Source organism: Danio rerio, chromosome 6 (genome assembly GCF_052040795.2).
Source record: "Danio rerio strain M-AB ecotype USA chromosome 6, GRCz13ab, whole genome shotgun sequence".
Lineage (NCBI taxonomy): Eukaryota > Metazoa > Chordata > Actinopteri > Cypriniformes > Danionidae > Danio > Danio rerio.
Genome location: NC_141026.1, coordinates 47,738,878 through 47,754,655, shown reverse-complemented (window position 1 = coordinate 47,754,655; position 15,778 = coordinate 47,738,878). Strand labels below are relative to the sequence as shown.

Below are 15,778 nucleotides of genomic sequence, written 5' to 3'. Positions count from 1 at the left end.
TGCTTTGCTTTGGCATTTTCTGAGTTAATTACTGTGATATCCCAGGATATACTGGGATATCGTAATATACTGAGAAAAGTCTCTAGACTGATGGCATTTCTTGCTGCTCAGCCATATAATTTTAAAATGTGAGCAAAATCACCTGTTTTGTCATCACTTTAGACATTACTCTAGAGAATCATTTAAAGACTAGCTCTAAAGTGACATTAGTGAATGAGCAACGATTTTTGCTGTTCTGATGTTAGCTGCAGATGTAAATGAATGGCCGAAGAAAGTAGTTCCTCATACAAAAGATTTTTAGTGTTTGATTTTTTTTATATACACGATTATGCCGTCAAACTGTTGTATAAACAGTTGTGTAAAAATATCACACTCGTAGCAGTGCGATATGGCTGTATATCAGCACTGGTGGGACACTAAAGCACTCTGCCTAGGCCTCAAGCCAACGTAACCCTCTGACCAGTGCTCAGCATATTTGTATTAGTACACCCACCACAAATCTCTCTTTTAGATTTATATTTTCTGTAGGATGCTTTACAATATTATATTTATATTAGTGGTGTCAATCGATTTAAAAAATTAACTAATTAATCATACCTTTTTAAAAAAATTTATCACGATTCACATTTAAAATACTGAAACTTGTAATTTTGGCTATTCAAATGTAAAATTAATGTAAACGCAAGACAAAAACTATTTAAATTCAAAATATAATTGTTTATTAGAATTAAAATTCAAAATATAATTGTTTATTAGAATTTTTGTTTAACCAGTAACACAGATTTTTTTTATATAAACAACATACCCACAATAAACCATCAAGATCCTGGCTTGACAGCCATATTTATTAAAGAAATTAAAACACAGGCATGTTAATGACATTTAAATTTCAAAACAATCAATGCCAATAAAGAAAACATTGATTTCCATGTTGGGTTCTAAGTGGACTGCAAAAAAATGCCAAAATACAGGCATTGCAGATATGGAAAATGAAAAATTATAATAATAAACTATAGAATATAAACTGTTGCACTCATTGTAAAGTTTTATTGCTGTGAGTTAAGAACATTAGTTATAGAGTAGAAACAATTTTGCTTAATCCTCCTTTACATTCATCCAGTTGCTAAGACTAGGAGTAACCCGCAAGTGCACAGAGACTCCCAAATGCCCGCAAATATTGATAATTTCTCACAAAACGGTCGTTAAATACATTGCACACCCCTCTCCCCCGCATCCCTTCTAGCTCTTCAGGTAGCCTCTGTCGCGCGCAACTCACCCCCACCGTCCTTCAGGTACGTCTCGTGCGCACACGCCCCTACTCAGATACGTCGCTCACTCCACCCCTGACACAGACACACACACAGACACACACACACAACGCGATGCAGACGTTTTGGCCCCAACGGCCTTCCATACTGGAGCGACTCCCCTCAGATTCAACACGCATGATCACGTTCATCAAATTTGCTTAAACTAAGCGTCCTTAAGTATTACTGTATTTCACAAGGATTCTGACACAACAACGCGAAGCATACACAATGAGGAAACACGCTAGACTTGGAGGGCTCATGCTGAAAGGCAGAGTAATGCCCTGTCTTTGACAGCTCGCGACTTCACCAGAGACTTTCTGAGGACACTCACATAAGATTTTAATATGATTATGATTATACTCTTATTAAAATTCTACCATGTAGCCTAAGCAGTGTTTTTTTTTTTACCTTAAAGGAACTCCGAGTCACGAAATGCGGAGGATTTTCTTTCTGTTCGCCATGCGGTATCAACTTACAACAGAAGTCGAAAGTTAAAAATGAAACACCCGAAATTGCATGAAACTCTGGAGAGCCTGGTGATGCGACATTAATTGTTTTATACTGGAACTTGCCTTCAAAAAGTGCTTCCTTGGTATTATCCACATTTCACGCATGTTAAACACACGTCCACCACAACAGGAAGTAAAAAAAACTGCAACTGTTAATTGCGTTAATTTTTTTTAACGCGTTAATTATTTAGAATTAATCGCATGCGTTAACGCGTTAATTTTGACAGCGCTAATTTATATATAGTCCATATACACTAGCTTCGATGGTATTGAAACCAAATCTAGAGCTAATCTAACAAAATAACTTACGATAAAAGTCCAAATATCAGTATCCCAAATTTATGTTAGGGAAAAGTATTAAATAAAGAAGTGAAAAAGGAGAAAAACCAAGAGAAACTAAAAAATATACAAAAATATTTTGTTGACTTTTTTGTTTGTTTGAAGTATTTGAAATGTAATTGTATTATCGTCCTACTTCTAAACATGTTCGGTAACTAAAATACGATTATTTTTAACAATATATCTGTTTAATCTGCTTTGTTCAATTTCATCAAAATACATTACCTATATTCACTGAGAAATGGATAAAAATATTTAATTTAAAATGGGGTGTAGTCATTTAAGCTGAACACTATATGTACAAACATATATTTACATTATATGATCACACAATATATATCTATATAAACTATTCATTTAACTAATGGGTAATTTTAATTAACTCCATGTACAAACATTAAGATTAGAATGTGGTTTAGGGTTAGCTGCATGTAATCATGCAAAATTAATTGTAAAGATTATGGTAAGTACTTACAAAGATAGCTTAAAATAAGGTTTACCAATTATTTATCATACTATTTTATTACATACATTTAAATAAATTCCTATAAAATAAACAAACATGCGGTTAACTAAACTGCAATTCTAAATATCTTAAGCTTGGGGAACATTTAGTGAAGTTTCACAAACTAATTTTGAGAGGAGCACATGATATGATTGATCACAGCTGGTCTTCTGGAATCATTAGTAAGACAATCAGAATGACTCAAACTCACTATAAGTAGCCTGTCTAAGGCCCCGTTTACACTAGTGCGTCTAGTAAAACTCCTTCCTTATCTATGTTTTCTGAAGAAACCCTCTATCCACCCCATCTCCCTCCTTTACCAGGAGGAGCTCTCGAGAACTACCTGATCTCGTACTTCCTTACATGCTCATTGACCAGGCAGGAGCCTGGGCTCAATTATCTCCAAGCTCATGGTTCTCTCCCGAGACAGCTTGCCAAACCTGCTATCATTATCAAGCAATCTCTAACTGTGAACTCTTGAATATAAGTTCTGAATGGCTTACACACTGTCAGCATTTTTGTATTTATATATTTGAATGTAAATTGGACATATAATTTTAAAGATTTTTATCAATCACACAACACACTCCGCATTTCTTTAGCTGCTTTTTCATCAATTTACAGTGATTTTTATTTTTACTTTAGAAACCTCATATTAATTAGCTCATATTACAAAAGCCTGAGTGCTTTGGATCCACGCCACTCTTCAAAAAGGCCACGTGAAAAGCACCTATTGTGCAATAAATGCTAACAAAGCACTTCTTCTAACAAGCAACACCGCTGGCACCATTAATAAGCAGTTAAATTGCACGCTGCTTGTTAATTGATAGAGGCCATCAAAGTGATGGCAGAGTTAATGAACATTTCACGTCGGCGGTAGAGATTGGGTAGAGAAACTGGCAAAAATACAGGGGAGGAACAGCGCAGCATGAAGCAAACGCCTGATGCTTCAGAGTCTTTGTGAATCACAGGAATAAGAGCGATTGTGATTTATGGCATTCTGACCTGAATTTCTTGCTCAGAACCAGAGTATTTGTGAGGACTGGAGCAAATTTTCAAGAAAGATGAAACATTTTCCTCTTTTTACACTGTTTAAAGCATTTTATAATCTCTCCACGCCAAGTTTCCATCTTCAACTACTTCTCAATCTGTGATTGATGAATAAAAAATAAGTATTTTATTCACTTTGGACTGCATTTTTTATATCACAAAGCTATGTTCTATCAATGTTAAAATAAATACATGTGTTACTTAAAAACAATACATTTTTTAAATGGGTTATATGATGCAATTTCATATTTTCAAGTCGTCTTTGAAAATTTTGAAAGCTGTTTGTATATACTGTACATGATGTCTACAGATTCACAAAAGCTAAAGTCTCCAACCCAAGGAGAAGTTAAGTTATGGATCAACCTCAACTTCCTAAAGTGCCTCTTTCAAACACAACGAAAAAAAAAAAAACAGTGGTAAAAGTTTAAAAAAGGTAAAAGTTTAATTCTCACTGTTTTAATGTTGTAGATATACTCTGTATATTTAATTTCTAAACTGCTTTGTATAATAAAAATTTACCAATGCCTTACATTCTGCACTTACAATACGTATTTTCTAGATCACATTTAGCTTTGAATTGATAGAGTAGTAATTGTGTAACATTTTCATCACATTATTGAGGAATTTAGCCAATCACAATGCACCGGATAGCTGGCCAATCAGTGCACATCACACTTTTCAGAAAGTTGAACTTTGGAAAAATCATTTACTTAATTTTAAGGTGAAGAGATGAGTCTACAATAACATTCTGTGGTATAAGGAAGATAAACACGGTGGGTGAGAGAGCTTAAAGTGCTGCAATTTAAAACAAACACGCGCAATTACAAAATACACAACACTTGTAAAAAGAACAGAGTACAATGGAAATCTTTCAAAAGGACCCAAAAACGTGACAGACGCTGCTGTGCCATGACTATATGGCTCAACGAAGTTGTAAGTGATTTTATTATCCTAAATATCCTTAACCTAAATAGCCAGGTCCATCAGATTTTAAGTGCCCTAAAAACATGTCCGTTGTGTTCTGAGCTATTTGAAAGTGTTGTGAGAAATGTAGTTGTTTTCGTCATTTGTTTGCATTGCGTGAAAATGCTGCGGGTTTTTTTAATTTGTTTGCATTTTAAAAAACTGTGTATGTGTTGTGAGGATTTGCAGCACGTATTCTGTCAAATGGATAAAAATCTTTTCGGATAAAAATGGATAAAAATTTGCTGGTGTTTTTGGGAATTGCATGTGTTTTCTTAAATTGCAGCATGTTAAGCTTTCTTGGCAACTTAAACTACGTACTGTAAATATATTACACCAATATAGATGGTGATGAACCAGAAGTCAGTTGTTTCCCATGAAAAGCCGATGTGCATGTGCAAAGTGTAAACAAAGCAGCGTTTAGTACCATCGCAGTGATAGTCAATCACCACAGAGGGATTCGCTTCTACAAATATGAACTAATAATTCATATCGTTCCAAAATATTTGAGAGATGTAGCAAAATTACAGCCTACCTCTTTGTAAACCTTCAAGAGTTTAAAAAAACATGGTGAATGGGGCCAATGAGCCAATGACGTTAACCCGATAAGAGGGCACGTGGTTGTTGCTAGAACAGATACAGTTGAATTATTCATATCATTCATTAAATTTTCCATGAATTATATTTTAATAATGTCTACACCTACCACATCCCCAAACCCAACCGTCACAGTACGGTAAAATGATTAGTTATTGTTTTACAGTGCGACAAAAATTATGCTATATTGATGTGCGTGTCCGCAACTATCTACACTTTACCAGGCCACATGTGGAAGACACCAAACCAACTAGCTGAAACAACACTGACCGACGAAGCCCAACAGCTGACTGATAGCTTGGTGTAGACACTGACATGGTGCCTTGGGTTGAATAATGTCTCATTTCCACTGAGTGCTATGGTTCAGTAAAGTACAGCTTGTTACAGATCACACTGATCAGGTTTGCAATTCTTGGTAGGTGTAGTGTACTTCAGAAGTTGTGATCAACATCATTCTATCTCATACAGATCATTCACATTATGTCTGTTGTGAACTCAAGTTCATTATTTGTTTGTTAGTTTGACACTCTTTTGATCATTAAAAGTACATCAGTTGTGCTTGTGTTTGAACATTATTGAAGTACTCACAAACTTTTAAAAAACACTCCACTCAAAAATCACACCGCTCCTCGCTCCACACACACAAACTCAGCACAATATTGGACAAAGTTGCTGCTTGACGCTACAGGGAAGCAGGTAAAGGGTGGAAGAGAGTTTGCACATAAACATCTCGGTCTCTGGAGGCTGTCTGGGCTTGCCTACACACGCTTGTCAGAGAATTGAGAGATGCTGATGGGATTATGTGATCCGCAGATTGGACAAGCGAGTGCCGAGAGACTGCCGGAAGACCTCTCCTCTAGAAAAATGAGGTGCAAATGAAATATGATCGAGCTGGAAGTGGTACTGACCTCCTGAGTGCGGAGGAGGCCCACAGAGAAGCACCACTCCCTGGCCTTCCCGAACAGACACTGAACTCCGCTTGTGGGTTTTGAAGTTTTCCAAGTCTGAAAAAAAAAGAACAAAGAAAAAACATTACATTGTTGATTAATGAAAATTTATGCAGCACACTCAAAGTGATTGTATTACTCTTCTATGAAAAAAAAAATGTTTTCAGTACAATCAGTGAGCCACACAAAGTTGGAGCCTTGGAGAAATGTGTGTGTGGGTAAAGATGTGGTAAATAGCCTTCAGCTGGACTGGGGGCTGCATCACCACCCATTGCTTCTGTTTATTGAGCAGGTTCAAGCATCTTGCTGACTCGGACTGGAATAAATGGGTGAAAAAAAATAAATGAATAAAAAAATTAAGGCCGAAAGCTGAGTTAAAAAAAGAAAGGACAGAACAGACTGGGAGACTGGAAAAGGGTCTAGCACATATTACTGATATCATGGCATCCTGTTGTTTCAAATGCTATAAAGAAACTCAATTTTTTGCTCATGTTCAGTACTTTACACCACACCACATTTCCATGTGTTGCTATTGCGATTTGAGTGGATTTTATTGCACTGCTATTGAGTTTGGGGAGCATCTTTTTGTGATAAATCTACACAGATTTATCTTCAATAACAACCAAAAAAACATAACTATATACTTTTAAAAAAAGTGATGCCATCAAATAAACATTTTGGTTCCTCTAAAACCTTCCTGTGAACACTTCATTAAATATTTATATTTTTTATTACTGTATAACTTTTTGCCAATTTAAAGAACCTTCTGTGTAAAGTGGGTGTTCAGTAATGTTCTTCAATTAACTATCAACGACATTAAAATACCCCTATTAATGTACAATTTAATAACATATTACAGTATTAAAACTCAATCAAAAATGACTTACTCTTACTTACTCCTAGGGCCGTTTATATCGAAGTTGATATTTAGCCACACCATATTGGTGTTTCATAACATCTCATTTTTACGAGGTGGGTCATTAGCCCAATGCGCAACCCACAACCTGGAGGACCAGGACATAAACACATACACTGCGGACAATTTTAGTTTACTCAATTCACCTGCAGCGCATGTCTTTGGACTTTTGGGGAGCACCCGAGGGAAACCCACGCCAACAAGGGGAGAACATGCAAACTCCACATAGAAATGCCAACTGACCCAGCTGAGGCTTGAACCAACGACCTTTCTGTGAGGTGACACAGATTACTGACCATGAGAATATAAATATTTAGAAAAAAAAAAGCTTTTTTGTCAATTTGTATTTCATGACTATTACTGTAGACTGATCATTCATAAAGTTACAAATCTCTCCATTTTCCAGTTAATGCTTAAAAATTTGAGAGACATGAGGTAAGAATCTGTAAGACTATATTGCTGGCTTATATCAAACGTCACTCGTATAATTTTTAATGGTGAAAAGTGTAATGTTCATATGGCGAATGAAGCCTCGATTACTAGTACAGGAGCCAATCAGCGATCGATATAGACTGACGCTTCTGCGGGGAGGAAGCTCGGACCAGACATGTGCTTTTACAATGTTTTTGTGATCACCAAACACACTACAATCACACAAATACTTGCTCCACAGACATAAGAAATATTTTTTGCTTGATAATATTATGCTTGAAATCTGTACTTTTAATCCAACCAACTACACTTAAAAATAAAAGTTTTTTGGTTTTGTAATCTGTTTGAAATGCGAGGTACAATCCGTCCAGTCAAAGGCAAATCAAATGACAGCAACTACTCAAACAAAAAGTCACTTTCATTTCTAGAAAAGAATCGCCATCAGGATCAAGTCAGGAATTACTTCAGCACGATCTTCAGAACGCAGCACGATCTGACAAGGCATTATTCAGAGGATGATTATGTGTAAAACGATCATAAATGAGGTTGGTGTTGTGATCTCATTTGTTTTGAGTGTGCATATGATATGCATTAGCTTGGGCAGCCTAAAAAAACGTTGATTTTGTTTGATTAAAAGGTTTAGAATCTAAACTGTTGACACAGTTGTCATTTAATTTATAGGTGATTACAAATATTTAATGTAATTGTATCTTGGCAAACAGCTTAGGAGAATTTGATGTTTCCCTATTCAGACAGAATGCCCGAGCTTACTGCTCATTTCAATGACGGCCGCCGAGTTAAATGGCTTGTCTTAAAGGGACTTTGCTAATATCTACAAATGCATTATATAGCCTATAGTTAGTGGGTCTATTTAGACCAATGGTCCTCAACCTTTTTATCACTGCGGACCAGTCAACGCTTGACAATTTAACCACGGACCAGTATGGGGGTGGCGGGGTGGTTCCTAGGTTGCTAGGCAACCATCAAATATTTTCTCAGAGGATGACAAGATGACAAAACATTGCTGTCACTCTGATACAAGCTTTATTTATGGAGAAAATAATAAAGCACTGCAGTGTTTGGGTGTTCTGTGTTTGTCTGAGGTAATTAGTCAACCAAAATGTGTATATTCTATACAAGCTGAAGCTGATTGGTCAGTTTTTGTCATGTGACTCGCAGTGCGCTTGCGTGATTCATTCATCAGTCAGTGTTGCCAACTTAGCAACTTTTCAGACCCCCTTAGCGAGAAATTTTCAAAAAAGCGACTAGCGACAAATCTAGCGACTTTTTTTGTGTGTTACTGGAGATTTTTATTGACGGTCATTTGTCCATACTGTATCGTCCCTGCTCTTCTCAACGAGCTGTGGGTGATGCCGCCAGCCCCTCCCCCGCCTCAGAGCACTGACAGGCAAGAGGTGGTCGGTCTACAGTAGTCTCTCCCACCTGCAGCCCTGCAGCACCGTCAATGTGAAGGTATTTCCTTTGTACAGTCAAACCGATCTGCTTTTCCTTTATTTTAACAATTGAATTTGACTTTATATTCTTTTCTTGTTCACAATCATATATATTTTAGTTACAATTTCAGAACTTGTCTGAGTTTATTACATCTGAGAGATTACTGCAAATTCACTACACATAATAATGATATATTGATATACTGTATTCAAGCAGCAATAAAATAGTTGCAACAGTGATCTGAGTGTGTCTGGAAGGCGCGAGCACATCATGCTGCTTGTTTTGAGCAAGCCGCATACCTCCATTGGAAATAGCGAACTGGCGCAAATTCTAGAACAGACACAATATGCGAACAGCCCCTAAAAGGTCATTTGCATTCTCCAGCAGTTGATCTTCTTGCATAGCCATGGTGGATTCATCTGATTTATTGACAAATTGACAAAATTCCTCTAAGCAAAGAAACTTTCCAACGACGTCTGTTTCTTGCTCATTTTGCTGTTTGTAGGTTATATTTGGGTGTTTAAGTGACTGAGTTTAAGTGATTTCTAAATAAAAGTTTTTAAAATAAAAGATTGTTTAGACTCAGATAATAAATAAAACGAAAATAGTTAATGATGGTGGTTGAGAACCACTGATTTAGACTATTTCATATTAGCTAATATTTATCTTTAAATCCATGATTTTAGAAACAGTATTTCAATTTATTAAATATACTTAACTTATTTTAGCTACTCATTTGATATCAAATACAATTGCAGTTGTAAAGATCTTTGCACACAATCGAAAATCTCACTATATGACAACAACAGAGCCCTGGTCCATAACGTTTGACAAAACAGTATCACACATTTTGGTTCTTTAACTGAAATCACACAAAACCCAGATGGAGGTTTTAGATAACATGAGCAGAAAATTGGCTCTGTTAAATGAATGACATAACTTTTCAAACTGGGCACCAGTCAGTCAATCAGACTTTTTAGATGAATAAAAATGTAAATTCCTGACTCACATAAGTCATACTGTCATTTTGATATTTCTCTGTGTTGCAGCATTGTTGTAGGGTCAAAGAGTTATTTTGGAACCCAGCTAAAGAGTATGTGAATAGACAAAAACAACTTTTCAAAATATTTTATCCCGCATTGCTGCGTGTTTAGAGGAATTGTTCATGTATGCAGCACAAACACTGTGGACCAAACCTAACACTCAGGCTTACAGAATTTTTTTCTTGCTTTCTGAATTTCTTTACTAAATACTGCATTGTGTTTAAAAGCTCACTGACAGACCTCAATCACAAACCATCAAATCCATAATCGCCGGCAATGTAATTTTACGACGCTTAACAGATTGGGAGTAAAGATGAGGACAAAATCAATGAGTCCCTCCAAACAGAAGAGTGCTCCTGCCTAACAGCGGCGGTGTTTTGTTGGCGTGAGCCACACATGAGTGCTTTTAATGGCTCCTGCAGTTATCAGGCCCCCTCTGAGTTGTATTCATCACAAAGCATGCCGGCAACCATTACAAAGCCGTTTCAAAAAATGCATCAAAAACTGAATTTCCTTCCTTTGAAACTAATTTAGATTTGACAATTGACAGAAAACAATAACAAGTCACAACAGCTTCCTGCCTGTCCCTTGCGCAATTGTTGCCTAAAATCGTTGGGAAAGGTAATTCTTACAGGATGATCGAATGCATGGATGGCCGCCTTGCCAAGTCTCAGGTGTGCACTGTTGAAATGCACTTCGTTACAGAATCTTTTGTTTTGCAGAGACAAAAATGAAAAACAATTAGGCCATGCGCCAATGCAATGGGCTAACCATTGGGGGGTATATGTCAAGACAAGCAGAGACGTTAATGCTTGTTTGCTGTTCTAGTGAGTTCGATTGTTGGCTTCTAAAATCTAATCGGCAGGCCAATCAATTTAGATAATCAAATGCACGATTGTTTGAAATGATCAAAATGTTTTATCAATGTCTGAATAATCAAGTTGGCCAAACAAATCAAAGAAGGCAGAGCTTTACTGTTCACGCATCTAACATGAATTTGCAGAGCGTTTTACATATGAAGATACACACAAGTCAAGAGGTTAAATCAACAAATCTTAAATCTTCTAAACAGGCAGTGTTATTAAGCAGCCAGGAATGGGACACGTCTTTATCTTGTCACAATAGAAATAGGGCAAAGAAGGGAATATCTACAGGGTGATTCAAAAAGAATACCACAACTTTCAGGTTGATGTCTGGAGGGGGTCATACTGAACATCTATGAACTTGTTTTCTACTGAAAAAAGTACTCTTCACATTGATTAATTAACCAAGGTTCCATCATGTTTCTTTGATTAAATACAGATTTTCAAAGTTGTGGTGTTTTTTTTTTTTTTTAACCACGCTGCATATATTCTCTTCTTTGCCCTTTGTCCATTTTGACAAGATAAATACATGTCCTATTCCACGCTGATTAACAACATTGCCTGTTTATAAAATTTGAGATTTGTTGGTTTTACCTCTTGGCTTGTGTGTATCTTCATTTGTAATGCACTGTGTGAATTTATGTGAGGTGTGTGAACAGTATATTTCTTTACTTAATTCTGCATTGTGTTTGAAAGCTCACTGACAGACCTCAATCATAAACCATCAAATCCATAATTGCCAACAATTCAATTTTTTACAATGCTAGGTTAGGACAAAGTTAGGACAGTATGAAAAACGCAAAAAAAAAAAAAAATATACGTATATAAGTATACATTTTTAAATTTACTTTAACTTGTATTTCACTGCAGACAATACAACAAATATTATTTAATGTGTTCCTCATGATTTTTATTTTATTTAATTTCTTTCAAAATAAACATGTATTCCAGTTTTGGTTCTTGCAATACATTTCAAAAAGTAGTGATCAGGTAAATATTTTAAACAATGATGTGCAAACAGGGGATTTTGACTATGATTTCTAAAAAAAGAAACATCTAAGAAAGGTCTAGTCTGGGGTGCCCAAAGTTACCAAAAACCGAATAGTTTAACTATTTTAAACTATTTTACATTGAAGTTGCCATGAATAATTTCCTAATTCATATATTTTTTTTCATAATATTAAAAAAGTAAATAGAAAACTTTAAACCTATTTAACTGATGCAGTATAACTTTTTAAAATTATAACTTATTTCAATAAAAAACATAAACAATTATATTTATAACAGAGTGGAGTTCAATGCTGAATAGACTAGTCAAGCAGAATCTGCCGTTGACTTGATTCACTCACCAAAGTCGCTGCATTGTCCTCTTTCCATCGTATGTACATTTTAAACTAAATATTATTAATTTACTCCATTTAAATGCAAACATTTAATTCCAGATAGCCCTTTGTAGCTTAACAACGTCATTAACTGGCCTCTGCTACAAAAGGGTACATTAAATTGGAAATCTCTAAACCATTCTTAGATGGGTTGGCGAGCTAAATCAAAGGTTACCATACGCCAACTTTGTCCTTCGGGCCCTAGTTTGAGCATCTCTGGTCTTGTCCTTTAGGAGCAAAGAGGGGCAGAGGATCCCCAGTTTGCCAACAAATGCGTGAAAACATTTTTTAAATGTTTAAAAACAATGTTAAATAAATGTATATAGGAATAACAAATAGAAGAAACAATAGATAGAAAGAGATTTCGATATTTTAACTTCAATAGAGTATAACATCATTAAGAAATCTGGAGCATTTTCAGTGCATAAAGCACAAGGGCGCAAGCTCAACAACCGTGATCTCTGATCCCTCAGGCAGCACTGCATCTAGAATCGTCACTCATCTATAATCAATATCACCACATGAGCTCAGTACTACTTCAAGAAACCTGCTTCAAGTACTACAATACACAAATACATTAATAAATGCCTGTTAAAACTGTACTGTGCCAAAAAGAACCCGTTTGTTAACATTGTCCGGAAGCGCTGTCAACTTCTCTGTGGATGCCAATGCATATTTCAACAAGGCAATACAAAGCCACAATCTGCACGCATTATAAAGTCCTGGCTGTGGAGGAAGAGGATACAGGATCTTGACTGGCCTGTCTGCAGTCCCGTCCTGTCTTCAATAGAAAATGTGTGGCAAAATGCGACATCAAACACCTTGTACTGTTGCCCACCTTAAGACTTGTTTGCAGGTAGAATGGGACCACATTACACCAGGAATCAAAGCTACAGATTTGCAGAAGCTACTTTAAATGCTTATCTATTTATTTGACATTTTGACTAAAAACAATACAGCCTTCTTTGCTTATATTTAGCAAGAGTACCAGTATAAGTGTAGACCATGGTAATTCAGCAATATTAACATGCATCTATATTTTAAAAATCTCTAAAAATCGAATGTCAATTTTATATTATCTGTTTAACCAGAATCAGGCTTTCAGTAATAAACCTAGTCTATCATGACCGGATTAAAAAGCATGAAAACATCCTCACTGAAAAATTGAGAGTCTTCATGAATTAATCTGTTTAATTCCCACACCTAAAACCCACCACTAAACTGCAGACTCTCCACATGACTGGAATAATCTTGAAATTATTTGACATTAAATCACGGAAAGAAAGCGCATTTTTTAATGGCATCCCTATTGCACTTCAAGGATCAAAAAATATAGACGCTGATGTAAAATTTCTGCGAGACCAGCATGCTTTTGAATCGGAAAGCATGAAGTCAGCTTTGCGAGCCCCCGCTGTCATCTCGCTAAAAGGGATTCAGCAGTCGCTCAGCTAAAAACTACATCAAAGTTCAGAGACCCTTTAACTTGAGCGACTAGCATTGAAGAGCACCTCAAAAACTGGCCTCATCTGAGAAAATAATTACCGCCAATATCCAAAACAAGGCTCTATTCAACAGCGCTAACTCTCACGCTGACATTTAATGGCACATATTGCACAAATCAGAAGAATTAACCTACATTAACCTCATCTGGAATGATCCTGGTTCTCTGGTGTCACCTGGAGCACTGATGCAAAGATGAAGCAGCTCTTTATGGGCTAAATCAATGCTAAATCTTCCTCGCTATTCCCTCCTAAACGCAGACCGCCGATTGGTTCTGCTTCAGGGCTGGATTTAAAAGTGAAATTATGGCGCTCAATGGTTTATGAAGAAGACTAAAGGTCAGCTAGAATGTGTCATGTTGGCTAGAGGACAAGTCTATTAGGAGGCTTTGGCTAATTATTTCTTAAAACATAAATTTCTTTTTGACCCTGGGAGTCAGCAGCAATTTGAGACACTGCTCTTCTATTAGGGAAAGCAATTCTTATGCAGTTTTTTTTTCTCCCTACAGATTAGTATGTGACTTTGCGGTAAAGGCTTACACACCTCTGCAATGAGCGGTTTGTAATGAAGGAGTAATTTATGTAATTGCTTTTTTTTTTTCACTGGGATGGAGAAACCATGCTGGTTATTTAACTGTTTTTTAGTTGAGGATTGGTAAAGAGGTTAGAAATTACACTGCTAAAAGTCATACTTATATCAGTAATTAGTTCATGTACAGTAGTCTCTTACAGGGGTGGTCTACTATGATGTCATATTTTAAACTTTAGTTGATGTGTTGTGTAATGCAGCTGTGTGAACATAATATCTCTGAATGTGATACACTCAAAGTGGAATTCAAAGGGAAACATTGGCTTTTACAGAGTTATCATAGCAAAGCCTACAGTAAATGAAGTTTGGGGACTTAAAAAAATACATCCGGATCAATGAAGACACAAACCCTTCAGGTTAGTCACATACAGTACACCCTGCGTAGCAAAGAGGTATGGCTAGAGGCGCTGTAATGTTATACCAGAGAAAGCTAAAATGCTGTCCAAATGCTACTATTTTCACAGAGGTTTTTCTGTTTCTGTGTTTAGGCTTCCAAAGGACATGCCATGTTCTTTGGAAGCCCAAAAACAGAAACAGAATAAGGAGAGATGTTCTTACAGTTTAATTTTAATTATGTTCCAGAAAATTACAAAAAAGATACAGCTAGCATTTGACAAAGGACAGCTTCCAGAAGCTCTCCCAGTTCAGAGGTGGATTCGGCTGAAACCCCCTTAAAGAAGGAGCAGCTCCAACCATAATAGACAAAGCTGTGGATTGTGAGCCACAACCTTTAAGTATTTTTATTTGTTAAAACTGATCAATTACATGCATAGTTTCTTTAGCGTTAATGGTATGTTGTAGCGAGAACGTAAACAAGAATGTAAGCAATGGTAAATGCTGTTAGGCACTGCTAACAATTTAGCTACAAATTCATATTTATCCATCAAACCGTTGTAAACACCCACAATGTTCAGCAGAGCTGCAGTGTCTCTCTATGCGGCTGCTTTCCCTGCATTCTACATCTCAAATAACCAACTCGCGAAAGATATGTGAACGTTTTATATTACTTACACATGCTTATAGCCCGAATATGTATGAAAATCTTCTCAGATTTTATTTTACAGAGCAGGCGTAAGGTTCAACTGTGTACTCTTCATTTTCTGTCTGGTTCAGGCTCAAATAATACAGCTAACAGCTGCTCTGACTCACAGTATTTACACAGCAGAGGCAAAGCTCTTTCTAGTAGAGGCGTGACGCTTCCTGGTGACGTGAAGCCGAACAGCAAATCACAGCACATTATTTTAGATGACCTAGAAACTAGGAAATGTGACAGTCGTTTTCATGTTAGCTGAGTAGCAGTATATTATCAAAGTAAGATATATTAAGAAAAATAACGTGATTTTTTACAAATGAAAAATGAGTACACATTGGTTTGCATC

The 15,778-nt window shown here is 36.3% G+C and overlaps 1 protein-coding gene across 11 annotated transcripts in view; it reads right to left on the bottom strand.

Annotated features, from left to right (window-relative positions):
* cntn4 (contactin 4) overlaps positions 1-15,778 on the bottom strand; it is a 430,281-nt gene that overhangs the window by 174,044 nt on the left and 240,459 nt on the right. For 10 of the 11 annotated variants that reach the window (XR_015492869.1, XR_015492870.1, XM_087256006.1 and 7 more), the window contains 1 exon segment: positions 6,182-6,277. Coding sequence is in view for 8 of the 11 variants with exons in the window: in XM_087256006.1 (XP_087112132.1) it covers positions 6,182-6,277 (96 nt within the window). In the remaining 3 variants the exon portion in view is untranslated. 11 annotated transcript variants of the gene reach the window in all.